The sequence below is a fragment of the Cyanistes caeruleus genome, unplaced genomic scaffold (genome assembly GCF_971803275.1).
Source record: "Cyanistes caeruleus unplaced genomic scaffold, bCyaCae1.hap1.1 HAP1_SCAFFOLD_87, whole genome shotgun sequence".
In the NCBI taxonomy this organism is placed as follows: domain Eukaryota; kingdom Metazoa; phylum Chordata; class Aves; order Passeriformes; family Paridae; genus Cyanistes; species Cyanistes caeruleus.
The window spans coordinates 291071-318429 of record NW_028255892.1 but is presented as its reverse complement, the minus strand read 5'-3'; the positions used below and the strand labels follow the sequence as shown (position 1 = coordinate 318429).

The 27359-nt window shown below is 53.6% G+C and overlaps 2 protein-coding genes across 2 annotated transcripts in view; one reads left to right on the top strand and one right to left on the bottom strand.

Moving 5' to 3' along the window:
- The window catches only part of LOC147646666 (uncharacterized), a 713664-nt gene that overhangs the window by 468778 nt on the left and 217527 nt on the right, over nucleotides 1-27359 (top strand). Inside the window, 1 exon segment of the mRNA XM_086873090.1 lies at nucleotides 23125-23771. Coding sequence (XP_086729216.1) covers nucleotides 23125-23771 — 647 coding nt within the window.
- Nucleotides 10790-17587, bottom strand: LOC147646670 (uncharacterized). Its single transcript, XM_086873145.1, has 2 exons — nucleotides 17582-17587; nucleotides 10790-12195 (listed from the first exon to the last, which is right to left on the bottom strand). Exons 1-2 carry the CDS (start codon nucleotides 17585-17587, stop codon nucleotides 11221-11223), a joined length of 981 nt encoding a protein of 326 aa, XP_086729271.1. The 3' UTR covers nucleotides 10790-11220.

Below are 27359 nucleotides of genomic sequence, written 5' to 3'. Positions count from 1 at the left end.
TGAACCCACAAGTGTGGGCAGCCCCAGGGAAATTGGCAAAATTAGATATGGAGCCTCTCCAAATTTCCCTGAAGCAACCAGGACAAGAGGTGTCCAAAAGCAATCCCCTGTTCCAAGGGAGAGAAGGAAGGGCTCACAGCCTGTCTGGGAGTCCTGCTCAAGGCACGGCTTGGGGAGCCAGGGATGGCTCCCTAGAATGCTCCTATCCTGCCAAACAAGAAATCCAATGGAATCCACAGAATGCTGCAGGACCCAAGAAGAAGAAATGAGATGATGAAACCGAGGCACCCCACACTCTCAGATCCTTACACCAGCCTCAACCAGGTGCCCCCCTCACACTGCTGCCATTCAGAGCTTGATGCAAAAGATGCTTTCTGGGGATCTGCCCACTTCCAGAGGATGCAAACACAATTCTGCCTTGGGCTGGCAACAAGAGCTAGAAGGGAAAATGCTCAAGACATGGACGGTCCTTCTGCAGGGATGCACGGAAGCACCGGCCTGATTGGGGCAAGCCTTGCAGGAAATATCAAAGGAATTGACCTCACCCCCAGGGACTGGCTTCATGCAGGATGTGGAGGACTTGATCCAGTCAGAAAAACAAGGAGAAGAGGTAGAGGAAGCCTCTGTGAAATGGCTTCATTTTCAGGCAAAAAAACAGCTTTGAGTATCTGAAAAAAAAGGAAGAGCAAATGGTAGAGAAAATGGTTAAACATTTGGGACCTATTTTGACTGAAGGCTTGTGGTGTATTGACCCTGAGAGAGTCCAGGGAAACTAAGAAATAATGTTACCCAGGACTAAAATGTAGCTGGTACAATTCTTACAATTAACAGGGAATAGCAGGAGCTGGATTGAGGATTCTCTCTTCCACCCAGAACATTACATGAATTTTTTTCCCCCATATAGTCTCAATGTTATGGAGTGGACATAAGAAAGAGAACAAAACTCAACAAAATGAAAAAAATAAAATGACAGATGCCCCAGCCATGGCTCTTCCAGACTCAGAAATCTGAACTGGAAGGGAATATTAAACAGGCCACCCCTGAGCCTGCACTGAAGGCAACGCAGCAGCAGCCAGGGCTCCCCAGCGGGGGAAGCCCCTGCGCCTGCCCACAGATCCTCTGCTCAAATCCTCGGCCTGGGCACCCTCCTTTGCCATCTCCAGCCACTGCGGGACAATCCTTGCTCTCACTCTTGCAGCTTCAGGCCTTTCTGTGCCTGCCCTCGCCACAGCTGCTGGGGAAGGCACCGGGACAATTCCACTCTGCCTCTCAATTCCACTCACACTCTGCCCTGCCTGGGATTAGCTGCTGGCAAAATAGACAAACTTGAAAATGGCTTCAAATCTTATTTCTCTAAAGGAACTTGGTTTGCCTTCGCCTTGGGGAAAGGAAATTTAAAGGTTTTTTTAAGGGATGTTTCTTTTCCACCACTCAGCAGAGATGAAATTAACATCTCAACAGACTGGGAATAGCCCAAAAGATTCCCACCAAGATAACGACCAACAACAAAACATCAACACCCAGCAGAAAACATCAACCAACACCTGCCCCAGACACTGCCCCAGGCACAGCTGGAGACACCTGGTCTGGAAAAGGCTGAGCAGGAAATCCAGGAGTGCCCACCTAATTCCCATCACAGGCACAGAAATCCGGCTGCAACAGGAAACCAAATCCTAACAACTCCACACCTTCAAACCAATGAACAGTAAACCAAGGGATTTCTATGGTGTCAGAGTGTATGAATTTAGAAAAATCTAGTCAAACTCATGTGTCATGGAATGATTTTCTCTGCACACCCAGCCTAAGTGTGCATGAAATTATTCCTGTTGCACATTCTGGCCAGAATCAAGTAATGTCTTATTTTTCTAAAGACACTGTTGAAGAGTTTTTGCTTTTCCCAGTTTCAGTGAAAGGATTACACCGTTAGAGTAATTTTTTGTAATAATTTTACTTCTATATTGTTGGTTCTGTTTGGGCCAGTGGTGTGAGAATCAGTTTTAGTCCTAGGAGAAAGAAAACACTTGATTGCTTTCTCATTTTTGTTTTATATTTGTACTTGACTCTTAGTCATGACAAAATGATGGTATGAGTTTTTTGATGTTCCCCTTTAAGCTGCACTTTGAAAACTAGAAGAGCTTTAAAGTTGGTGCTTTAACACATAAACAATTATTAGAATATTGTTTAAAAAAAAATAAATAGCAGATCTGTGGGGGGCCACGTGTGAGTCACGGGATGTCTGCCCTGGAAGAGAAGCTTTGCTCCAGGCAGCCAGGAGAGGAGCTTTAGAAATGCAAATTAACACTGATGGCCCAAAGCCTGCACAATGGACCAGGGGCTTCCTGCCTGCAGGAGGAATTGCAATGATTCCAGGAAGAAAAAACAGAGGCAATGAGTGAATCTGCTTGGAGATAGGGCCAGGGACTTGTACATAAGGCAACAAAGGGAGAAACCATCATTTTCAGAAAATGTTACTAATTGACAAGGACTGCTGCTCAGACCCAGTCCCAATACATTCCTGAACTTCCAGAAGAACAAACACTTCACAGAGGCAGGAATATCGGGTGTTATACAAAAAGGACATGCAGCAGGAGGATCGGGAAGGCTGAACCTTCCAAGCACCTCGGCCAGTGTTGGGCAAAGGGACAGGGACATGCGGCCGGGAAAATCAGGACAAAAACGAGGCCGCGTCCTCCAACAACTGGAGAGAGCGCACGGCAAATGCCCCATGGCCTCTCCCTTTGGGCAGCAATAAAGTCACTTGCACACCGCTCCTCTGGCTCCTTGGGCCACACACAAACCTCTGGCGCCGGGAATTTTCCCGCCCGGCCCCGGGCCCAGCGCAGCCACCTCCGGCCTCCCGACACGAAGCGGGACGAGCCAGCGCTGCTCCGCCACCGCCTCCTGCCGAGGCCCCAGCGGCAAGGAGACCGCGGGCAGCCGCTCCCGCAGCGCCCTCAGCCCAGGGCCAACACGGGCCGGCCACGGCACAAGCCACCCGCCACAGCCCCCTGCCGCCCCCTCCCGGGCCCGCAGCGAGCCCCGAGCCCCCGCAGAACCGAGCGCGGCTCCCACCTGCGATGGCCGGGGCCGCCTCCGAGCTCCGCCGCCGCCTCACCGGGCTCCGGCCGCTGCTGCCGCCGCTGCCGGGCCCGCACAGACGCTCCGGCAATGGCGGCTCTCCTGCCCCACGGCCGCCCTGGGGGCGCCAGCGGGGCCGGGCTTGTCCCCGCTCTGCCCAATCAGCGCGCGCCAGAGCCACGAGTGACGGCAGAATCAGCCAATCGCAGCCAGCGGCGGGCTCTGCACACGGCACAGCCCCGCCCCGCGCTCTCAGGGCCCGCCCCGGGCTGCGTGAGGGGAAAGGCGGGGATGAGGAACAGCCCTGGAACGGGCCCGGCCCGAGCCGCCATTGAGCTCCCAACACAAACAAAGTACTCCGCAGCTCCCGGCCCGCCTTGCCCAGCCCTGGCTGCTGGGTGGCTCCGGCTCGGCGGGAAGCCCTGTAGCGTCACTTCTCCCACCTCTAATTAGGAGCATCAGTGCATTGCTTTGATTTCCCCCAAACAGGGAAAACATCCCCAAACCCTGTGGACGAGAAAGAGGGAGAATTCTGGTAGAAAACAACCAAAATAGTTTGTCCCCAGCTTGGGAAGAGCCAGCCAAAGCGAAATGAGCCAAGACCCCATAGCAGTGCCTCTCTGCCGTCCCAGCTGAAGCCCTCGCTGGCTGCTCCAGGCTGGAGCGGCACACTGGGAGCACTGGGAAGGGGCCCCGGCTCGGGGTGCAGCCCCCGGGGCAGCCCCACGGCCCCCACAGCAGCTCTAAGGCTCTGCCAGCCGGGATGGAGCCATGGTCAGTTCATCTTCCGTGGCTTTTCTCACTTCTCAGCGACAGGAGTCGTTCCCCTGCTGCACTCTGGGATCTCTCCCACCAGAGAGGTCTCCAGGAACTTCTCCAACCTGAGTCTATTCCATGGAAGCAGCCCCCTCACAGTGCTGCAGCGTGGGTCACTCTGCCACGGGGTCAGACCTTCCAGGACAGGCGGCTCCAACAGGGACCCCTCTGTCCACAGGTGTCCCCCAGGGTCACAGCCTCATCTCAGGCATTCCCCTGCTCAGGCATGGGCTTCTCCAGGGACTGTGGGGAGATCTCTGCATCCAGCACCGCCATCTTTGGAGGCACCAGAACTAGGCAGAGCTGCACCTGACGCTCTTCTCACGTTCCCCACACACGTAGGGCCAATCCCCGCTGTGGATGTTCTGAGGTTTCTTCAGCTTGAAGCTCCACTTGAAGTCCTTCCCACATCCCAAGCACTTGTGGGGCTTCTCCCCACCATGAGGCTTCTCCCCTAGCTCTGAGCTCTGGCCGGGTCTCCGGCCACCTTCGTGGGACAGGGAGGGTCTTTCCCCCTCACAGCTCCCTGGGCTGGGTTTGCAGCCCCTCCTGCTGTGGGATCTTGGGGGCTTTTCCTCCCCTTTGGATTTCTTTGTGGAGCAGCTGCTCCAAATGGCCTCTTCCACGAGGTTCTGTGGCAGGGATTTGTTTTCCCTGGTCTCTGTCCACAGCTCAGTGCCTGCAGGAGGAAGGACAAGGAGAGGAAGAGACAGGGAGAAGGGAAAGGAAAAAGCAGAATGAGGGGAAGGTACAAGAAGGAACCAGAGAGGATGGAAAAGGTAAAGGAATGTAGATGGGTGAAAGGCAGAATGAAGAGAGGAAGGAGTTTGGAGAAAGAGAGGATGGGATTTGTCTCCATGCCAGAGGGATGGGGAAGGAGATCCCCCCAATCTGGCATTAGCAGCAGGGTTGTCCTGCAGCCAGGGGCAATGCTGGGCTGGGAGATAGAGCAGAGGAGAGGGGGGAAAAGGGCAGTGGCTTCCTCCTGACCTTCCTGGGGATCCCGGGGTACCTTCCTTTACCTCTAATCCTCCTTCTCCATCCGGACAAAGTTTGGGATTGACAAATCTTGGCTTGGGGAAAAAGCAAGGTGTGAGCACCTTGGGTTTTGTGAGAAATGAGCCTACCTCTTGAAAATTTTTAAAAGTTTAATAAGGGATAAAAGGGGATAAAAACAGCATTGGGTGCGTAGCCATAACCAGAAGCACATCAGTAACAACTCTTCTATATTTTTTCATTGCATTGGTCAAATACATATCCATAACATTAATACATATTCAAACATTGCTCTGAACTCGTTTATATGTTCCAGGAGTTCTTTAGCTTGTTTCAACCCCTGACCTGCCTTTTTAGAGTAGGAGCAGTAATTGTGGATTGTTGTTTTGAGGGTTGTGTGTGACTCCCTCACAACAGCCCCGTTCCGTGCTCGCAGCAGGAGACAGGTACTGATAGCCCGAGGGTCAGTGGCACGGGTCCTTGTCACATCTGTTCCTTAAATGTTATCTGACCGTGCAGACAGTTTTAGCTACTTCCACAAGTACTTTAAATTAACATCAGCTATTTCAGAAATACATCTGAGTTATTCTCATTATAGTCAGTTAGTTACAAAAATAAAAGCATTTGTTGTTATATCACAGCTACTTCTGCCAAAGTTAACATTATATTGCACAACACATAACATACACCTTAATATTCTGTAAAAGCCAAAACTATAATATATGTTTATCACACTGTCCACAAGCTAAAATATCATCCATAAATGATGTCCTGAGGATATGAGCTACACAGGGGCCAGGGCATCGGCCACAGAAAGCTGACAAATTCTACTATATCAAAAGCAGATAAAAGTGATTACAAACTGTGCTATATCAAAATCATTGTGATTATAATAATTGGCAAAAGCCAGCACATAATAGCAAAGGGCAACAACAACATAGTTCTTTATCACAAACACAGGGCAGGTTTTTCCCTTGCATGGAGCACTTGGGCCTTCCCCGGGCCCCTTCTGCCCTCCCGCAGAACCAGAGGCATTTTCCAGCGCACACAGTTTGTAAGCAAGAGCCGGCTGCAGCCCAGAAGGCTCCAAGCGCCTCCTTCCAGGCTGACTCTGCAGATGCCGAGGCTGCTCTGGGCTCTGCCAGGCTCTGCTGGGGCTCAGCTCTGGGCGAGGCTGGGCCCGCTCTCCCCTCGCAGTGCTCCGGGCAGCTGAGTCACAGCGGGAGAAGGACAGGACACCTCAAGGGACTGGAGGTTTAACAGAGATTTTATTCAAATAACTGCCATAACAAACAGGCTGTCCTAACCTACTCTAACTAACTAACAGTGCTAACTACCCTAACTAACTACTTCTCCTAACTACTATAATGAAAAGCTGGCCTCCAGGGCTTCATCTCCTCCTGCGCTGCTCCCTCAGTTGCTTTGCTGCAGTGATCAGAGGGGTCAGGCTGGAGAGAGGCTTGGCTGATGACAAAAATGGGTGCTGCCCAAGGGATAAAAAAGAAAGAAATGAACTGTTACTTTCCAGAGTCAAGTTCCTCACAGGCTCTGTTGCAACGGGACAAAGGGGAATGGTTTGAAAGTCAAGAGAGGGAAGCGGGCTCAGATTAGATGTAAAGAAGAATTGCTGTAGCAGGAGAGTGGGGAAACACTGAGAGAGGGAGCCCAGAGATGTGGGAGGTGGCTCCTCCCTGGAAACATCCAGGCTCAGGTCAGGCAGGGCTCTGAGCCACCTGATGTGCTTGAAGATGTCCCCGCTCGTGGCGGGGCACCAGCTCCAGATGAGCTCGACAGGAGCCTGCCAAGCCAAAGCAGGCGAGGATTCTGCTGGCTTTGCGTGTGAAAAGCAGCGGGACTGGAGATGATGGGAGGGGGCCCCACAAGAAAAGCCCTCCCTGGCGCTGCCGTTTCCCCCGCAGCCGCTTGGCATTCACCTGCAGCAGCTCCTGGGCAGAGAAGCGCCGCTCCTCGTCCGGCTCCAGGCTGCACTCGAGGAAGTCCCGCAGCAGAGCCGACAGGCGCCTGGGCTCCTGCAGCTGCGGGCTCCCGTTCTGCCGGATCAGAGCGCGGGCCTGCAGGAAAAGCAAACACAGCGCTCTGACAGCTTCCTCCACACCCACAGGTGCTCACATCCAGCCCGCTTTCTCTGCCCCAGCTCCCCGGGCACTTTCCTCCCTGGCACAGATGCTGCTGCTCACAGCTCATTCTTCTGGGCCAGCCAAAAAACCCAAACCCTGGTGCAGCCACAGCCATTGCAACATCCAAATGATCTTGCCTTCAGAGCCGACTGCATTGGCTGACTTTGTCAGTAGGAACCTCCATCAGAAATAGCCCATTTTGCTTCTCCAAATACACACACCAGCTTTACAGGCCATTTTCAAGAGTCAGTGTGGTCTGCCTGTGTTATTTCAAGGGATTCTTACATCAAATGCATCTCTGCAGTGCCACTGACACTCCAGTTAAAAGTATTCCTGATGCCCCATGCCAGAAACTGCCAGGCAAGGAACAGCAGGTTTGTGTGGCTGAAGGCTCAGGCTTGGTGACACAGAGAAAGTAGCTTGGACTAGGAAAGAAATGTGTTAGACTGTGGGGATGTTAAACAATCATCTTCATGTTTTAGACAAGTTTCCCAGTGAGAAGAGCCAGGGGGAGTTCATCTCACAAAACTTCTTTTAGAAACTCCTTCAGAAAACTTGTTGGGTTTGGGTGTGGGTGTTGGGGTTGGTTTGGGGTTTTCTGCAAGACAACATTAGAGCTGATGCACTTGCTTCATGTATTTGGGTGATCCTCACAAGAGCTGCAACAACTTAAATGCCAAAGCAAATTGTTGCTGGAGACTGCAGAATATTTGTCTGTGTTCAGGCTCAGGTGCTGTGGGAATTCCCTTCGCGAGGTGCAGAAACCTCCAGCTGCTCCTCCCAGTGCAGGGTCACCCTGTGCTCACAGGCCTCTGCAAAGCCTGGAGAATTTGCCTCTTACCATGGCCCCCGTTTGCTGGAAGTAAGGAGGTTCTCCTTCCACCATCTCGATGGTCACAATGCCAAAGGACCAGATGTCCACCTTGGGGCCGTAAGGAGAACTGGTCACAACTTCTGGGGCCATCCAGTGAGCAGTGCCCACCATGGAGCTGCACTGGTCCTGCTCAGGGCTGAGCTGAGCGCAGAGGCCAAAATCAGCTGAGGACAGAAACAAGCACTGTCAAAGGCAGCTGCAATGAGGAAACCAAGCACAAAGATTCCCCACTCTCAGTCTGGGAATGCAGTGCTGAATCCAGCTGGAAATGTCCTCAGGGCTGTAGCCAAGGAAAGATGGAACTGGACCCTTAAAGAAGCCCTCAGCTTTCATGCTTGGCTTTACTGATTTCCTTTGAAGCTTTAGATTGCAACTCCTGCCCCTCTGGGAGGGCCATACCCAGAGCAAAGGCACTCCTGACAGCCTGCTCCTCTCCTGAGCTCTCTGCATGGGGCAGCCGCTCTCAGCTGGCAGCAGGGGCCGGGCAGTGCCACCAGCAGCACTTGTGGGGCTCTGGCCCTCACTGGGAAGCAGCCCCACAGCCGCACCCCGGGAGCGCCGTGCCTGACCAGGAACACCCACCCAGCTTGACAGAGCCGTCCATTCCCAGAAGGATGTTGGAGCTCTTCAGATCTCTGTGGATCACCCGGTTGGAATGGAGGAAATCCAGGCCCTGCAGACACTGAGAGACAACAAGAAACACGAGGGAAAAAATCAGAGGCCAGAATATATCATACAAGAAAGGACAGTTTAGAATTCTGCCAGCAGCAACTTTGCTGTGACAGCCCAGGAGTGCAGTGCAGACAAGCTCCAGGCAAAAGGTTCAAGGCAAAGCTGAGAACAGGAAATCAGATCCAAAAAAGACAGAGAGTACCACAACAGCAGGAAAGAAGACAAGAACAGAGTAGAAATGCAGTGATATTTGCTGGCCATTCACTTCAGAGGCTCTTTCCTCTCCAGCTCATAAAAACAACACAGAAACAAAGGCCTGAGCATGGAGCCACTCTGCTCTCACAGCCTCTTTGGAAGGACCATGGTGTCCCAGCCATGGGAAGCACAAGCAGGATCCCTCACCTCCTGACTGACAGCTGCCATCTCTCCTTCAGCCATGCGTGTCTGTCTGACAACGTCCTGCAAAGTTCCTCCATCCATGTATTCCATCACCAGCCAGAGATCTCCATCAACAAGGAAGCTGGAAGAGGAGAACAATGGCACAGAGATGAATGTGCATTGCTCAATTCCCCCAGGGAAAAGCCCAGAGTGGAGTTTTGTTCCCAGGTCACTTGTCAGTGAGGACAGAATCAGATGGAGAGACATTCCTGCCAGGCTGCACAGGCCTTGGAATCTGCACAGTCTGAAGGAGAAGGAGGCACCCGGGAGAAAGGAGAGGCCTTAGATGGCAAGCAGGTGAAAAATGCACTTTAGCAACAGCCCAGCTCAATGTGGAACCACAACACTTGCCCCCAGCTGCTTCAGCATCTGAACTCATCAGTTCCACCATTCCCTCCGGAACAAGGCAACACAACTTCCAGAGTTCTCCAGGGGAGGAGGCCGTGCAGCACTTGGGGCAAAAGCAGGCAAATGCTTGGAAAACCTTGCACAAAGTCCCTTCAGAAATAGGCAAGGCCATTGAAAAATGGGAAAATCAGGCATTTCTGGAAACAGGAACCTGGTCTTCCTGTCACCTGCAGCAATGGGACAGGGCTGGGAAGAAGAAGCCAAGGAAAATAATTTCTACCAGGTTTTATCAGCACTTGCTGTAAAACACAGCAAATGGGGTCAACTTGAAGAAAAAGGCAAAGCAAAGCAACAAAAGCACATGGAAGGAGTGAAGTGCCAGGCTGTTGTTCTGGGAAGATATGGCCGGGTCAGGCATTTTCAGAACAGGCCACAGACTGGGGATGCCAGGAAAGATGAACGCAGGGCCCGTGTACGGGAGAAGACCTGAAGCACTCACCTGTCCAGAGAGTTGACAATGTTGGGGTTCTTCTTGTCCTTCAGGACCACGACCTCATTCACAGCTCGTTCCCTGTTGTGCCCTCTGAGACTCATTTTCTTGATGGCCACCTGAAGGGACATTGCAGACCTTTAACTGGAGCAGTCTGTGGCAGGAGGCCACAGCAAAGACGGAGCGAGTCTTTTTGGAGCGAGCGAGCCGGGCTGTGCCAAACTGCCTTGGGATGGGACACCAGAGCTCAGCAAGTGCCATTCCCACAGCCCATTGCTCTGCTCGCTGGGGCTGTTACAGGACTCATGGCCAGAGACATTTGGCTCTGTAAGCTCTGCAGAAATGCTCCCTCAGCTGTCAGCCTCCAAGCTCTAACAACATTCTCTGCACCTACAGTCTTCTCAAATGGCCTCAGCACTCTTAGGATTATTATTCCAACACATTTTGCAAGCAGGAGGTAATTCTGTTTCTGTGCACACAGAGCAAAACAGCTGGGAACCCTTTAGCAATTCTATGGCATTTGGCCATGATTTCAAATGTCCCTGCCCTGTTTGGGATAGCACAACAAAGCAAACGTGCACATCCATTGCTCAGATAATCCCTGTCCCAGCTGCCACTGACACCAGACCCAAACACAGCTGCAGGGTTTAGGAGAGAGCTTTGCTCTGCACATCCATCTTCTCATTTCTCTCCTGTCTCTGTGGGGACAGCTGCAGTAGGACTAAAACCCCAAACTGAGCCCAAGCAGGATCTCTCCTTAATTAGGCCTTGAGGTATCCTGATGAAACTCAGGATGATAAAACTGCTAAACAGTGTTCCTGTCTGAGGCTGGGATGAAGGTAAATTGGGCCTCAGTCTCCAGCAGCTGATGCATTCACACTTTTAGACATGAAGACCAGGCCAGTGTGTCCTGCTCTGACAGACTCCACTGCCCTCCTTGCCTTCCTTTGGGCACTTGAGAAGGACCAAGTCTGTCCCAGCTGTGCTCTGCAGGCTGACCCTGCTCTGCCTTCAGAGGAGCAGCCTGTGCAGGAAAGCTCTGCTGGGCCCCACAGCTCCAGCCACAGCTCCCAGCAGAGGGGAAAGCCCTCGAGAGCTGCCAGACGTGCTGGGCGTGTTGACACTGACCTCTCCTCCCGTGGCCCTGTCGAGTCCTTTGGAAACGGTTCCAAAAGCCCTGGAGACAAAACAGCAGAGAAGAAAGAAGCAGCGCTTTAGGCCCTGGCAGTGAAAGCCAGCCCAGACAGGAGATCTCTGCTGCCTGCAGCGTTCACAAAACACCCGAGTGCATCCACCCTTCAAACAACAGCACAGCAGCCACCAGCCCTCTGCCATGCAAGGTGCCTTCTGACCACAGTTATCAATTCTGATCAGCCCTGAGAGGCAGAAGCATCGTACCCCAGTGTCTGAAGGGGTTTGGAGCTCTCCTGACTTCTCACTGCATCCTGCACCAGCAAAATACCTGGGCCCTGCTTGTGCAGAAGTAACTGCCTTGCACTTACCCTTGGCCAATCTGCTCCAGTTCCAGGTATTTCTCGGCAGGCTCCCCCACGCTCACCGTGTTCCCTGAAAGAAACCAGGGGGAAGATGCTCCCTCTCAGATGAGAGCCAGAATGCAGCCCCACTCCCTGGGGCCGGGAGCCCCTTGCTCTCAGCTGGGGAAGGACAATAAATGACCCTGTGCCATTCAGCTGCAGAGCAACCCTGGGTGCAGCTGATGCTGAGACACACACACAGCACCCTGCTCTGGCACACAGGAACAGAGCAGACGTACTCAGCTGCATCAGGCTCCACTCCCCGCTCCCCTCTGGCTGCAGGGCTGTGCTGCTGTCAGAATGTTCAGCCCAGGATCCTGCAGCACAGGGAGCTTCGGTGTCCTCTTCAGGAGCAGAGGGAGGTTCCTCGTCCTCTTCCCAAAGCAGTGCAGGCTCCTCGTCCTCTTCCCAAAAAGCTGCTGGTTCACCCTCCTCTTCCCAAGCCACAGGACGTTCTCTGTCCTCATCCCACACTGGGAGATTGCTGTCATCCTCGTCCCATGCCATGGGAGCTTGGCCATGCTCATCCCACACCAAGGGACATCCACCGTCCTCGTCCCACACCGGGAGATGTCCACTGTCCTTGTCACACACCGCGGGAGCCTCGCCGTTGTATTCCCAAACCGCGGGGTGTTCGCCCTCGTCTCCCAGAACAGCGGGAAGTTCACTGCTCTCTTCCTCCTCTTTGGCCTCCTCTTTGCAAGCAGAGGGAGCCAGAGGAGGTGCTGATGCTGCTTTGGTGCCCTGTGGACAGACGGGAGCGTGAGGGACGGGAAGTTCTATCTCAGTTATCACCTTCTTTATCCTCAGCTACACATCCAGCTGCACTAAGCAGAAATAGGGTTCAGAGCTGTTCAAACTAACAATGGGCTAAAGCCCACATTGCCACTTATTGTTGGGAATTCCATATTCCACCATGCCTAAAGCCAGCAAGCAATCTTCTGCTTGCAAAACCAGTCCTACAGCTCTTCAAAAGCTCTTCAGAAAAAACAGAGAAAACTGCCAGGGATCTCTTTGCTGCTGCTGCTGCTGCTGCTGCAAAGACACTGACAGGAACTTTCCTTCAGCCTCCCAGGCTGGCACTCGGCTGCCACACGCCGAGCTCACAACTTGCTGCACAATTCTGAACACCAAAGCTTCCTTTGCCACTCACCGAAGGAGGAGCTGCTGGGGATCCACGCGTGAGGTGCCCTGCAACGGGAGAGGGAACGTGAACCAGATGTTGTTAGGAAAAAACTGCCTGTGGTGGGAAATGAGCAAGGCAAGCCCGAGAGAGCATTTTGCTTTCACAGCATCCCTCCAGGAGCCACAGGCCCTTCACACAGCAAGCAAGAGAGCAGCACAAAATACTGGGCTGTGTCAGCTCTTGGCTGGAGCAGCAAACGGAGGGAGTTCCAGGCTCCGCTGCCACAGACTCCCCGCTTGAGGGAACAGAACCCCCCCAGGCCTCATTGCAAATGCTGTGCACGCCCCGCTGGCTGCAGACACCCCCTTTTTCAGCTGCAGCTTCTGGCAGGAGCTCTCCCAAACCAACCCTGTCCTCAGGGCAATTTGGTTACAGAGTCAACTCTGTTCCAGTGGAAGAACAGAAAGCACACAGCAAGCCCAAAGCCACAGAGGCTGCACCGAGGGAAAACCTCAACTTACGTGCCAAGTGGGTTAAAAAATACCCCGAATAAGCCACAGAGAACAGAGTGCCAACTGCAGCAACCACTTGCTGCATCATTTTGGCTGCGCTGCACACGTCTGCAGACTGTACCCCTGCAAGCACCGAAGGACACCCGTCAGGGGCTGGGCTGGCTGCTGAGAATGCCTTGGGCAGGAGGATCCTCTGGCAACGAGAAGGCGCCCAGAGCCGCTCTGGACACTGAGGCCTCCGTGTCCCACAGCAACGGGAACACCACGGGGACGTGGCAATGCTCCTGTGACACCACAGCAGCCGCTCACGCAAAAACCGCCTGGAAGCTTCTCCTGTGTCACAAAGGAGCACAAAGAATCCTCCCAGGGCACGGCCTATTGCCCAAAGGATCCAAGAGGAACTCTGAAAATGCAGCAAACAAGGACACCCCATAGCCCAGCCTGAGCACTGAGGAGGAACGAGGACAGCACCAAACCAAAGCAAACACGACCTGTAGTCACTGATACTGCTGAATAAAACCAGCAAGGCTTGTTCCATCTGGAATCTTTGTTCTAGTTCTAAAAACAAGCAAGATTCTTCAATGTAAATATACAGAAGGCAGGAACTGGGGAGGAGGTGGGATTAAGAAGGAGGAGGAGCAGGAGGAGGGAGAAAGGAAAAGGAGGAGCAGGAACAGGAATAGAAGGAGTAGCTGGAGGTTCCAGTGCCCCCTGTGTCTGCAGCACCCCCGGCCACGGGCCCGTCGCCCCCACCTCATCCTGCAGGTGAGCAGGGAGGGGGAGCTGGTCCCAAATCTGTCAGAGGGGTCCCTGAGAGGGTCCTTTTATTAGGGTGTGTTTGGAACTTGCAGATTGCGGAATTGAGCCCTAAATATTGTCTGGCGTCCCTGGGAGACTTTTTTTCTCTGTGTGTGTAGGTTTGGATCTTGCAGGACCCCAAAGCTGAGCCCCTTGGGGGATCTTTGGGGTCCACATGGCCATTGCCCAGTATTGGCTGGGGAGGACATTGGTCCTGGGGACCCCTGGGAGAGCAGAGGAGAGGAACCCCTGGGACCCCCAGAGTGGGGAGAGCTGAGAGGGGCGATCCCAGAGCTAGGGGACCCTGGCAGCTTGGAGAGGTGGGAGCCTGGAGAGGAGAGACTCCTGGGATCCCTGGGATCTCAAAGCAGAGCATCAGGGGAGAAGGGAGCCCATGGACCCCCAAAAGTCCCTGGATCATCGCTAAGGAGGACCCCAGAGAAGGGGGGACCCCTGGAGCCCTTGGACCCCCATCATCCCAGGGAACTGAAACTTCTGGGAGACCAAATAGGAAAGACAAGAGATGGGGAAATCCTGGGAGACTTTTTTGGGGCTGAATCTTGATATTTTGGATATTATCATGGCCACAAGACTCCTGCTGAGCTCTAGACATGGACTTGGGTAGGAGGAGCCTCTACTCCAATGCACTCCCACTTTGGTTTCCCCCAAACCAGGATTTGTCATTCCCAAGCCATGGCCAGATGGAGGAGGAGGAAAATCCCCAGAGATCCTGCATGAGGAGGGGCTGCAAACCCAACCCAGGGAGCTGCAAGGAGGAAAGATCCCCCCAGTGCCAGGAAGGCATCTGGAGATCCTGCCGGAGCTCAGAGCTGGGGGAGAGAGCTCATGGCAGGGAGAAGCCCCACAAATCCTTGGAATGTGGGAAGAGCTTCAGCTGGAGCTCCAACCTCGGGGCACACCAGTGCATCCTGAGTGTGGGAAGAGATTTCCAAAGGGCTCAGGTCTCATCAAACATCAGTGGATTCACACAGAGGAGAGGCCCTTCTGCTTCCCTGACTGGGGGAAGGGCTTCACAAAACTGCACCCTCATCAGGCACCGACACATCCGCACTGGGGTGAGGCCCTACGAGTGTCCCCAGTGTGGGAAGAGCTTCTCACAGAGCTCAACCTTGACCAAACAGATCTTCCTGACTCCCCGTGGGCACCTGGGTAAACACAAAGGCAGGAATATCCATCAGAACACAGACCAACAATGGGAATTGCAGATTGACTGCCCCTGGAGATTCACCAGAATGCAGAGATCCCCCCACAGCCCCTGGAGAAGCCCATGCCCGAGCAGGGGAATGCCTGAGATGAGGCTGTGACCCCAGGGGACACCTGTGGACAGAGGGGTCCCTGCTGGAGCCGCCTGTCCTGGAAGGACTGACCCCGTGGCAGAATGACCCACGCTGCAGCACTGTGAGGGGGCTGCTCCCCATGGAATGGACTCAGGTTGGAGAAGTTCCTGGAGACCTCTCTGGTGGGAGAGATCCCAGAGTGCAGCAGGGGAACGACTCCTGTCCTTGAACAGCAGGAAAAGCCACGGGAGATGAACTGACCATGGCTCCATTCCCTGTATCCTTGCACTGCCAGGTTAGGATGCAGAGCTGGAAGGAGGGAGGGGTGGAAGGAAGGTGCTTTTAAGGGTCTTCTTATTCTCCTGCTCTGAGCTTATTGGCAATAAATTCAAGTCAAATCTCCTGTTTTATCCGTGACTTCATTTGATGAGGAAATGCTCCCGGGTCCTTAACTCATGAACCCTTGGTTAAATTTTCTCTCCCTGTGTGGCTGTGGAGGGCAGTGAGAGAGCAGCTGTGGTGGGTGCCTGGACTCGGGCTAGCATCACCCCACAGCAGTGGGACATGTCCTTGTGTGGCCCTGTGCTATGGTGCTACAGGTGCTGTTGCTTTTGTCTCCCTTATGATTTTATCTTTTGCGTTAAATGCTCGTGAAGTGCCCCCGGTGTCCCTCGTGTTTCCTCGGCGCCGGTATCCCCGTCCCTTCCCCTGCTCCCCGTCCCACGTTCGATCCCGGGTGGCGGAGCCTTGGAGCTGCCGTGGGGGCCGTGGGGCTGCCCCGGGGGCTGCGCCCCGAGCCGGGGCCCCTTCCCAGTGCTCCCAGTGTGCCGCTCCAGCCTGGAGCAGCCAGCGAGGGCTTCAGCTGGGACGGCAGAGAGGCGCTGCTGGGGGGTCCTGGCTCACTTCGCTTTGGTTTTGGTATTTTTGGGAGTTTTCTGCAAGAAATCTCTCCTCCACACAGCTGAAGGGGTTTGGAGGGCGGGTTCCCTTTTTTGGGGGAAATCAAAGCGATGCACTGATGCTCCTAATTAGACGTGCATGAGGCTCCAGAGTTTCCCGCTGAGCCGGAGGCACCCAGCAGCCAGGGCTGGGCAAGGTGAGCCGGGAGCTGCGGAGAACTTTGTGTTGGGAGCTCAATGGCGGCTCGGGCCCGGCCCGTTCCAGGGCTGTTCCTCATCCCCGCCTTTCCCCTCACGCAGCCCGGGGCGGGCCCTGAGAGTGCGGGGCAGGGCTGTGCCGTGTGCAGAGCCCGCCGCTGGCTGCCATTGGCTGCTGCTGCCGTCACTCGTGGCTCTGGCGCGCGCTGATTGGGCAGAGAGGGCACAAGCCCGGCCCCGCTGGCGCCCCCAGGACGGCCGTGGGGCAGGAGAGCCGCCATTGCCGGAGCGTCTGTGCGGGCCCGGCAGCGGCGGCAGCAGCGGCCGGAGCCCGGTGAGGCGGCGGCGGAGCTCGGAGGCGGCCCCGGCCATCGCAGGTGGGAGCCGCGCTCGGTTCTGCGGGGGCTCGGGGCTCGCTGCGGGCCCGGGAGGGGGCGGCAGGGGGCTGTGGCGGGTGGCTTGTGCCGTGGCCGGCCCGTGTTGGCCCTGGGCTGAGGGCGCTGCGGGAGCGGCTGCCCGCGGTCTCCTTGCCGCTGGGGCCTCGGCAGGAGGCGGTGGCGGAGCAGCGCTGGCTCGTCCCGCTTCGTGTCGGGAGGCCGGAGGTGGCTGCGCTGGGCCCGGGGCCGGGCGGGAAAATTCCCGGCGCCAGAGGTTTGTGTGGCCCAAGGAGCCAGAGGAGCGGTGTGCAAGTGACTTTATTGCTGCCCAAAGGGAGAGGCCATGGGGCATTTGCCGTGCGCTCTCTCCAGTTGTTGGAGGACGCGGCCTCGTTTTTGTCCTGATTTTCCCGGCCGCATGTCCCTGTCCCTTTGCCCAACACTGGCCGAGGTGCTTGGAAGGTTCAGCCTTCCCGATCCGCCTACTGCATGTCCTTTTTGTATAACATCCGATATTCGTGGCTCGGTGAAGTGTTTGTTCTTCTGGAAGTTCACGAATGTATTGGGACTTGGTCTGAGCAGCAGTCCTTGTCAATTAGTAACATTTTCTGAAAATGATGGTTTCTCCCATTGTTGCCTTATGTACAAGTCCCTGGCCCTATCTCCAAGCAGATTCACTCATTGCCTCTGTTTTTTCCTTCCTGGAATCAGCCCAGTTCCTCCTGCAGGCAGGAAGCCCCTGGTCCATTGTGCAGGCTTTGTCCCATCAGTGTTAATTTGCATTTCTAAAGCTCCTCTCCTGGCTGCCTGGAACAAAGCTTCTCTTCCAGGGCAGACATCCCCTGACTCACACGTGGTCCCCCACAGATCTGCTATTTATTTTTCGTTAAACAATATTCTAATAATTGTTTATGTGTTAAAGCACCAACTTTAAAGCTCTTCTAGTTTTCAAAGTGCAGCTTAAAGGTGAACATCGAAAAACTCATACCATCATTTTGTCATCACTAAGAGTCACGTTCAAATATAAAACAAAACTGCGAAAGCAATCAAGTGTTTTCTTTTTATTCTCCTAGGGCTAAAAACTGATTCTCACACCACTGGCCCAAACAGAACCGACAATAGAGAAGTAAAATTATTAGAAAAAATTACTCTAACGGTGTAATCCTTTCACTGAAACTGAGAAAAGCAAAAACTATTCAACAATGTCTTTAGAGAAATAAGGCATTACTTGATTCTGGCCAGAATGTGCAACAGGAATAATTTCATGCACACTTAGGCTGGGTGTACAGAGAAAATCATTCCATGACACACGAGTTTGACTAGATTTTTCTAAATTTATACAGTCTGACCCCATAGAAATCCATTGGTTTAATGTTCATTGGTTTGAAGGTGTGGAGTTGTTAGGATTTGGTTTCCTGTTGCACCTGGATTTCTGTGCCTGTGATGGGAATTAGGTGGGCACTCTTGGATTTTCTGCTCAGCCTTTTCCAGACCAGGTGTCTCCAGCTGTGCCTGGGGCAGTGTATGGGGCAGGTGTTGTTTGATGTTTGCTGCTGGGTGTTGATGTTTTGTTGCTGGTCGTTATCTTGGTGGGAATCTTTTGGGCTATTCCCAGTCTGTTGAGATGTTAATTTCATCTCTGCTGAGTGGTGGAAAAGAAACATTAAAACTCCTTTCCCCAAGGCAAAGGCAAACCAAGTCCCTTTAGAGAAATAAGATTTTAAATCATTTTCAAGTTGGTCTATTTTGCCAGCAGCTAATCCCAGGCAGGGCAGAGTGTGAGTGGAATTGAGAGGCAGAGTGGAATTGTCCCGGTGCCTTCCCCAGCAGCTGTGGCGAGGGCAGGCACAGAAAGGCCTGAAGCTGCAAGAGTGAGAGCAAGGATTGTCCCGCAGTGGCTGGAGATGGCAAAGGAGGGTGCCCAGGCCGAGGATTTGAGCAGAGGATCTGTGGGCAGGCGCAGGGGCTTCCCCCGCTGGGGAGCCCTGGCTGCTGCTGCGTTGCCTTCAGTGCAGGCTCAGGGGTGGCCTGTTTAATATTCCCTTCCAGTTCAGATTTCTGAGTCGGGAAGAGCCATGGCTGGGGCATCAATCATTTTATTATTTTCATTTTGTTAAGTTTTGTTCTCTTTCTTATATCTACACCATAACATTGAGACTATCTGGGGCTAAAGAAGTCACACAGTGTTCTGGCTAGAAAAGAGAATCCTCAATCCAGCTCCTGCAATTCCCTGTTAATCCTAAGAATTGCTGCAGCACTATTTTAGTCCAGGGAAACATTATTTCTGAGATTCCCTGAACCCTCTCAGGGTCAATAAAAGACAAAACTTCCATCAACGTAGGTCCCAAATATTTAACCATTTTCTCTACCTTTTGCCCTTTCTTTTTTTTCAGATACTCAAAGCTGCTTTTTTGCCTGAAAATGAAGCCATTTCACAGAGGTTTCCTCTACCTCTTCTCCTTGTTTTTCTGACTGGATCAAGTCATCCACATCCTGCATTAAGCCAGTCCCTGGAGGTGAGGTCAATTCCTTTGATATTTCCTGCAAGGCTTGCCCCAATCAGGCCGGTGCTTCCATGCATCCCTGCAGAAGGACCGTCCATGTCTTGAGCATTTTCCCTTCTAGCTCTTGTTGCCAGCCCAAGGCAGAATTCAGTTTGCATCCTCTGTGAGTGGGCAGATCCCCAGAAAGCCTCTTTTGCATCAAGTTGTGAATGGCAGCAGTGTGAGGAGGGCACCTGGTTGAGGCTGGTGTAAGGATCTGAGAGTGTGGGGTGCCTCGGTTTCATCATCTCATTTCTTCTTCTTGGGTCCTGCAGCATTCTGTGGATTCCATTGGATTTCTTGTTTGGCAGGATAGGAGCATTCTAGGGAGCCATCCCTGGCTCCCCAAGCTGTGCCTTGAGCAGGACTCCCAGACAGGCTGTGAGCCCTTCCTTCCCTCCCTTGGAACAGGGGATTGCTTTTGGACACCTCTTGTCCTGGTTGCTTCAGGGAAATTTGGAGAGGCTCCATATCTAATTTTGCCAATTTCCCTGGGGCTGCCCACACTTGTGGGTTCACTTCAGCCATGGCTCTGCCAGACATTTGACACAGAGGTACAACAGAACCAGCCTCTGTATCACCTTTTGCAACATTAATTTGCATTCCCCATTTAGCCATCAAATCCCTTCCCAGTAAATTACAATCACAATTGTGAGCAAATAAAAGCTCCTGCATTTTAAACCCATCCTCCACATCTGCTAATAGTGGCTGAATAAAACACACCCACTCATCTTTCCCACTTTGTGCCTTAATAATTAAAATATACCTTAACAATTTTCCCCCTTAGGTGTAAGATTCCGAGTGGATGGAGAGGCCCCTGTGTCCATCAGGAAAGGTCTCCTCTGGATCTATAGCCACCCTGGATGTTCCCAAGGGCTGCAGTGTGGTGGGTCCCTGGTGGAATGGGAGCTGTGCCACCGCTAAGAATGCGTGTCCATCAAGGGCTGGACTTGCTGGTGCTGAGGGTGCTGCTGTCTGTGCTTGCAGTGTCCTTGTGCCCTGCAGCTGGAAGGCTGATTCCTTGCCAGGGGCTGTTTGGGTGGGCTGTGCCCTGGCCAGGAGGGCAATGCCTGTGCCAGGTGCTTGTGGCCGAGGGTGTCCCCTGGGTGCTGGGGCCCCCTTGGGCCCTGGGCTTGATCCCTCAGGGGCTGTAGGAACTGTGCTATGGCCTTTGCCTTCAGCTTGGCCTTTTGCTCATCCCTTGCTGCATTCAGCTGCTGAGCCTTTGTGAGCAAGTGCTGCAGGGGCTTCTTCTGTCGCTGCTGCAGCCCCCTCAGTGCCTGTGGGTGCCCATCCTGTGGCAGCTGCTGAGCTTTCTGCACAATCCTTCCTTTCTCCAGGGACCCACCAGGAAATGCTTAAAAGATCATGTGGATCCTTGCAGGTCTAATCGCCATTTGTGAGCTGTTCCTTCCTCGTGCTGGCTGTGCTGAGGCTCCCCTCCCCAGCCCGTATCCCAGAGCCGGTCCCTGTCCTGCCGCAGTGTCCAAAGGCGGCCCCCCCGGCGGGCAGGGCCGGCAGCTCCACGGGGCCGGGCAGCGGCCGGGGCGTCCCGCAGCCTCCTGGGGGCCGGGGGCCACTGCCGGCCCTGCCCGGGGGGTGCTGGGCTCAGGCAGCGCCCGGCGCTGAGCCCCGGCTGCCCCACAGCCCCGGCCCGGCCCCACAGCTCCCCACAGGCCCCCAGCCCGTGCTCCCGGTGCCGCAGCTCTGCGCCCGCTCCTGCCGCTCCCAGCTCAGAGAAACCCCCTGAAATCCTCACCTCCTTGTTTTCCTGTCCTCCAAAACTGGGATACAATGGATCTGCTGGCAAATTCTGAGGATAAGACCCTTCTGGAAAACATCACAATCCTCAGTACTTTTCTCTTACTCTTCCATTATTATTTTTCTTACCCCATAGATTGCTCTTGTTGCTTCTTGCCTTAAGCACATTCCTGCACACCCCCCTTCAGCCAATCCCTTCCCAACACACCAACACCATCCATCCCCTGTTGTCTAAATCCCTTCTGGACTTCCCTTATTGCCCCCTGGGTGTCCATGTCCTTAATTCCCTCTGGGAGAATGTGCAAATGACCTCCACATGCTCCCAAGGGACCCTTGAGAGATATTTTGGGATCCTCATCCCTTTTGCTGGGACCCCATTGTGGCTTTCCCTTTTGTCCCCTCCCTGGGTGCCCTGCCATGTTCACTCCCCGAAGATGCCACTGTAGTCACTGCTGAGATTTTCAGTGCTCTCTCCCTGCCGACTCTTGAGAGCCGCCCTGATCCGTCCCTCGTCTGTCTCCTGCTCACTCTCGGGTACCCAATCAATGCCCGGTGCCGCCGCCAGCCGAGGGAGCCGATCCCCCAAACTGGGTGAGGCCCCTTCAGCTGCACTCACTGCCCGCCGGCCCGGACGGTGGAAGGAATTGCGGAGGAGCCCCAAGGTGTGTGGAAAACTTGACATCCCCACAGGCTTCTGTCTACAAGGAAGACATAGGAGTCCTGTAAAAGTTATTTCATTCATAAAAATAGGGAGAGGCCATGGTTCATTTCCTGTGGGGTCTCTCCAGTTGTTGGAGGACACAGCCTCCTTTTCATCCTAATTTTCTTGGTCACATCTCCCTCTCCCTTTCCCCATTGGCTGTAGTCCTGGAGAGGTAGAGACTTCCCAATGCACCTCCTACATACCCCCTTAATATGCACCCCACTTGTATAGCTAAGGATATTGATGGTTGTGTTAAGTCTTTGTTGTTCTTCTGGAAGTTGATGAATTTAGCAGGACCTTGGCTGAGCAGCAGTCTGTGTCATCAATTCATAACATTTTGTGCAGCTGCTGGCTCCTCCTGTCACTTCCTTATGTCCACGTCCCTGGCCCTATGTGCAGTGAGGTTGAGGGGATCAGTTTGTAAAGAGGCTTTGTTGTTGTTCCTTTGCTGGGGTTGCCCCGTTTTGGGGCCATCCCCCCTGGAGCAGGGTGTCCCCCCTTGGTGCAGGCGCAGGGCTCAGGCAGGGCTGAGCCAATCAGAGCGCGCGGCGCTGATGACTCATCAGTGTCCAGGCAGAGCCGCAGCTGCCAGCGTTCCCCAGCTGGAGCCCAGCTGCGCCCCTCCCCCCCGGGCCTTGGCGCCCCCCTGGAGGGGAATTTGGGGAGGTGGGAGGGGGGAGCGCCAAGGCCGGGCCCCCCCGCGCTGTGGTGGCGGGAGCGGCTGCAGTGGGGAGCGAGTGCGGGCGGAAGCGGCCGAGAGCCCAGCGCTGCCCCAGGCCGAGCTGGCCCAGCTGCATCCGTGCCCCTGCGGTGGGATGCTGTGGGACTGGGGGGGAAGAGGGAGGCGGCAGTGGGTGCTGGGCCTGGGGGCAGGAGGAGAAGGGAAGGAGAAGCAGGGCTGAAGAACAAAATGGTGAAAATATGTACCTGGGGCTGTGCAGAAGGAGGAGGAGGAGTGTGACCTAGAGCAGGGACACAGGAGGAAGAGGAGCACAAAGAGGAAGCTGCACAAAGTTCATCCCTGTGTCTGCAGCTCCCCCAGCCCCAGGAGCATTCCCCCCCCTCCAAATGCAGTAGGTGACTGGGGAGGGGAATAACCATTTTCACGGGGCTGAATCTTTGTTGGGATAAATGTTGGTGCTTTTGTTTCTTGTAGGGGCTGCACCTTTCTGTTCTGCAGGGGGTTTTGGCTGAATCTCGTAGTTTGATTAGCTATGGATCTTTTTTGAGGATGTTTGGGCCGAATCTTTGTGTGCTGGACGTTCTTATAGACACAAGATGCCCAATGACTTTCTGAGATGAACTTGGGCAAGGAGGAAACTCCAGTCCAAGGTGCTCTCCTGTTTTTTTTTTCCCCCCAACCAGGATTTTACGTTCCCAAACTATGTTGAGATGGAAGAGAAGAAAAAGCTCCAGAGATGCCGCACAAGGAGGGTCTGCAAATCCAGTCCAGGGAGCTCCGAGGAGGAAAGATCCCCCCAGTGCCAGGAACACGGCCAGAGATCCAGCCGGAGCTCAGAGCAGGGGGAGAAGCCTCACAAGTGCTTGGAGTGTGGGAAGGGTTTCAGGTGGAGCTCCCAACTGATCCAGCACCAGGTGATTCACACTGGGGAAAAGCCCTACGAGTGTGGGGAATGTGGGAAGAGCTTCACCAACACATCTTACCTGATGAAACACCAGGTGATCCACACTGGGGAACGGCCATATGAGTGTGGGAAATGTGGGAAGAGCTTCAGCCGGAGCTCCGACTTTTGGAAACACCAGATGATCCACACTGGGAAACGACCCTATGAGTGTGGGAAATGTGGGAAGAGCTTCAGAAGTATCTCTGACCTGATGAGACACCAGGTGATCCACACAGGGGAACGGCCCTACACCTGCTTGGAATGTGGGAAGAGCTTTGGGTGGATCTCCTACCTGAGGGCACACCAGCTCATCCACACTGGGGAGAGGCCCTTCGAGTGTCCCAAGTGTGCGAAGAGGTTTCAGCGCAGCTCTGATGTTCTCAAACATGAGCGGATTCACACAGAGGAGAGGCCCTTCCGCTGCCCCGACTGCGGGAAGGGCTTCCAGTACAATGGCCACCTCACCGTCCACCGGCGCATCCACACTGGGGAGAGGCCCTACGAGTGTCCCCAGTGTGGGAAGAGCTTCTCCAGGAGCTCTCACTTGTCCCGACACCAACGTAGGCACCAGTAAGGGAAGCCCTGCGAGTGCCCTGAGTGCGGGAAGAGCTTCGTGCGCTGCTCCAGCTCCATCCCCCATGGGAGGATGGGCGTTGGATGATCCCCAGTGACCCCCGTAGGGCAGAGCCCTGGTGATCCGTGGTCCTGGTGATGCGTGTTGGGAAGACACCTGGCTGGGAGGCTCCACATCTTCCTGGCTCCCTGGAAGCCAGGTGGGTACCTGGATGAAAGCAGGGGAATGAAAATCCAACAGGATACAGAATGACGGTGGGAATTGATGACTTTGAATCTTCAAGAACCTTTTGCCTCAGGAGCTGTGTGGGCAGAGAAAAGGGGGTGACACCGGGCTTGGGGGCCCAGAGGGGAGCACACACACTCTGTGGGGAGGGAGGACACGACCCCTGTGACCCCACCTCACCTTCCTGCACAGGCAGAAGCTGAGCCCCAGTGCCAGGAAGATGAAGGCCAACGTGGAGCCCCCGGTCCCCGTCAGCATCTTGCTGCGGGTGGCATTTCACTCATCCCTGGGGCACCTGCCGGGGTCAGGACCCCCAAAACCTCTCACAGACATCCCAACCTCCTCCAAGGACCCTCCCAGTCTCTCCCAGCCCACCCAGGACCCTCTGAAACCTCTTTTGGAGTCACTAATTTTAAACAATTAAGAATTAGAGAAAAATTAGAGATTATGGCTAGAGATAGGCCTTGCTGGAACTAGTTAGAGTTAATGATTTAAGTGAGAAGCAGGATTTGAGATAATGAATCTTGAACTTAGGTAAAAAATTACTTGTCATTGTATGTTTGGTCAGCTGTGTTTATAATGTGAAAAGAGAAACTGATAAACGGGTTCAGGAAGATCACAGACCTTACATCTGGAAACCCATTTAAAAGTCACAAGGAAGGAAATTGGAGTTGTACCAAATGTCCTTTGTAATGTCCACCATTGTAATGGTAGAAAGGTGAGAGTGAGGAAGAGTGGTTTTCCTTCATCTCTTGATGACCACTACATGCCAAAATGACCCCCTCCTCAAATTAAGGAGCCCACCATGCAGGCATAATGACTTTTTAAATCATTACCGTGCATTTTAATCAAACCTGGGGAATGGGAAGTGTTAGCATTATGCATATGCATTAGTATTAATATGTATTAGTATTTTGGATATTCAAGACTTTTGTAAATAAATAGACACTGGAATCTTTTGTCAACTCGCAGTGCGTATTAAGGCGTGACTCCCGCACTCGCCCAGTGCTGTGATTAAACATCCACTTTGTAACTTTAAACTGTTGGAGAGGTTTTTTTGTCCATTAACAGATTGATGTTGATACCAGATCAGTATCATTATTTTGGTAAATCACTGCCAGTCTCTTCCCAGCCTCCCCAGGACCCAGCAGAGCCCCTCCTGTTCCTCTCAGGATCCCACAGCCCCCTCACAATTTCTCCCCACTGCCCCTGGACCCCCAAACCCTCTCCCAGTCCCTTCCCAGCCCCACCAGGACTCATCAAGACTCCTCCCAGTCTCTTCCCAGCACAACCAACCTCATCCCAATCCCTGCTTTCCAATCCCCAATCTCCTTGCAGCTCCTCCAGGCTCACTCAAATCCCTCCCTGTGACACCCAGCACCCCCAAACTCCCTCCCAGGGTCCACCAGGACCCCCAGAACCCCATCCCACCCTCCCCAACATCCTTCAAACCCCTTCCCAGCCATCCTAAGCACCTCAATCCCTTCCCCAGTTTAAACCAGTCTATCTCAAACTCCCTCCCAGTTCCTCCCAGCACACCCCAATCCCCCTCCCAGCCCCCCCAGTGCCTCCCCCGCTGCCCCCGGCGCTGTGGGGGCCGGGCCGTGCCCCAGTGCCGGCTCAGGGGGTGCTCCAGGCTGCCGTGCTCCACCTGGCAGCTGGAGCTGAGCTCGCAATGCCGGGGGCGGTTTCCAGCAGCACCAGGAGCTGCTGGCTCCAGCTCAAGGGCACCAGCGAGATGGACATGCTGGGGTGGGCGCTCGGAGAGATTGGGCACAATGGGATCAGCTGGGTGTGAAATGGTGCCAAGGCCGGTCAGCTCTTCCTCAGCTCCACGCCAGGAGTGGAACACACCTCTGGAGCAGGATGACCCAAGGTGTGGCTTAGAGCAATGCTCTGCAGCACTTAACAGCTGTCAGGCACAGTGTGGAGGCAAGAATGGGGGGAAGGTATTTTTTTTTGGGTTTTGGTATTGGGTTTCAGGGAAAGGCTTAATCTCCCAAGGGTCCAGGGACAAAAGACTCAGAACACAAGCGTACAGCAATTTATATATGGGGAGGGCCCAGGGGTGGATACAAAACTTCAACCAGTGAGGGATATCCTGGGGAGGGGAATAGGACACATGGACCAATGGGGTGCTGTGGATTAGGGGATTTCCAAAGGGGATGTCCAAGCAGGGGGTTGGCATAAGGCAGGATTGACAGGGAACATTGGGGAACAAGGGGCAGGGTGGACAAGATTGATAGGGAAGGTACTGGAAAAAGGGGTTGGGATACAATGATGGGCAGGGCAGGGGAGGAGATAACTTTGGGTTAAACCAACAAAGCAGGGGGGTAACAGCCTGGCTCGGCTGCAGGGGGGTCCCAGGGTGTGAGGATGGGGGGTTTGGGAGGGTTCCAGTCCTGGATACAGGGGTGCACGGGGGTCCTGCTGCAGCGGAATGGGAGTTCAGGAGGGTCCCTCTGTTCTGGGGCTCAAGGGGTCCCAGTGCCTGAAAATGGAGGTTCAGGGGGGTTCTGGTGCCCAGAAATGGGGGTTCTGAGAGGTTTCCATTCCCGAGAATGGGGGTTTAAGGGGATTCCAGGTTCCAGATAAGGGGGTGCAGGGGTTTTTGGGGCCGGGGAAGGGGGTACCAGGGGGTCCCGGTGCCCCAAAATGAACGTTCAAGGGGGTCTCTGTGCCCAGGAAGGGGGGTTCGCCCAGAAATGGAAGCGCAGGGGTTCCCCATTCCCAGTGTAATAAATGGAATTGATTCGTGCTAACTAAATTGTAACTGTTATTAAAGTTATTATTAGAAACTATCAAGAATCAGTGTTACAAAGCAGATGCACCCCTTTGCAGATGTTACATGTCAAAATTAAGGTACAGGATGTAGTTTAGAAAATAAATGGTCAGTAAAACCAGAAAAAGGAGGAAACTTATGGGAAACATTAATGAATATGTATAAGCATACAGTATATAAGTTTAGCTTGAAGTGCTTTGTTTCGTACGTGAGGTGAGGTGAGAAGACCCCCCCACACCCCGGTTGGTTTTGCTTATGCCTTAAGCATTTGTAACCACTGGCCAATTATATTCACACATACATATATATATATATATATATATATAAAATATGTATCTGATTATATCTACTAAATTGTATCTCTTTTTTACTAAATTCTATTCTTTTACTAAATTCTATTCTTTTATTATTTTGTATCCAATTTATTAAGCTATGTTATAATTAATTAAATTTGATTGTTTGGAAATTTGAAAGTCATTTATAACACTACTATATCAAAAGCAGTTCAAAGTGATTACAAACTGTGCTATATCAAAATCGTTCTGATTATAAT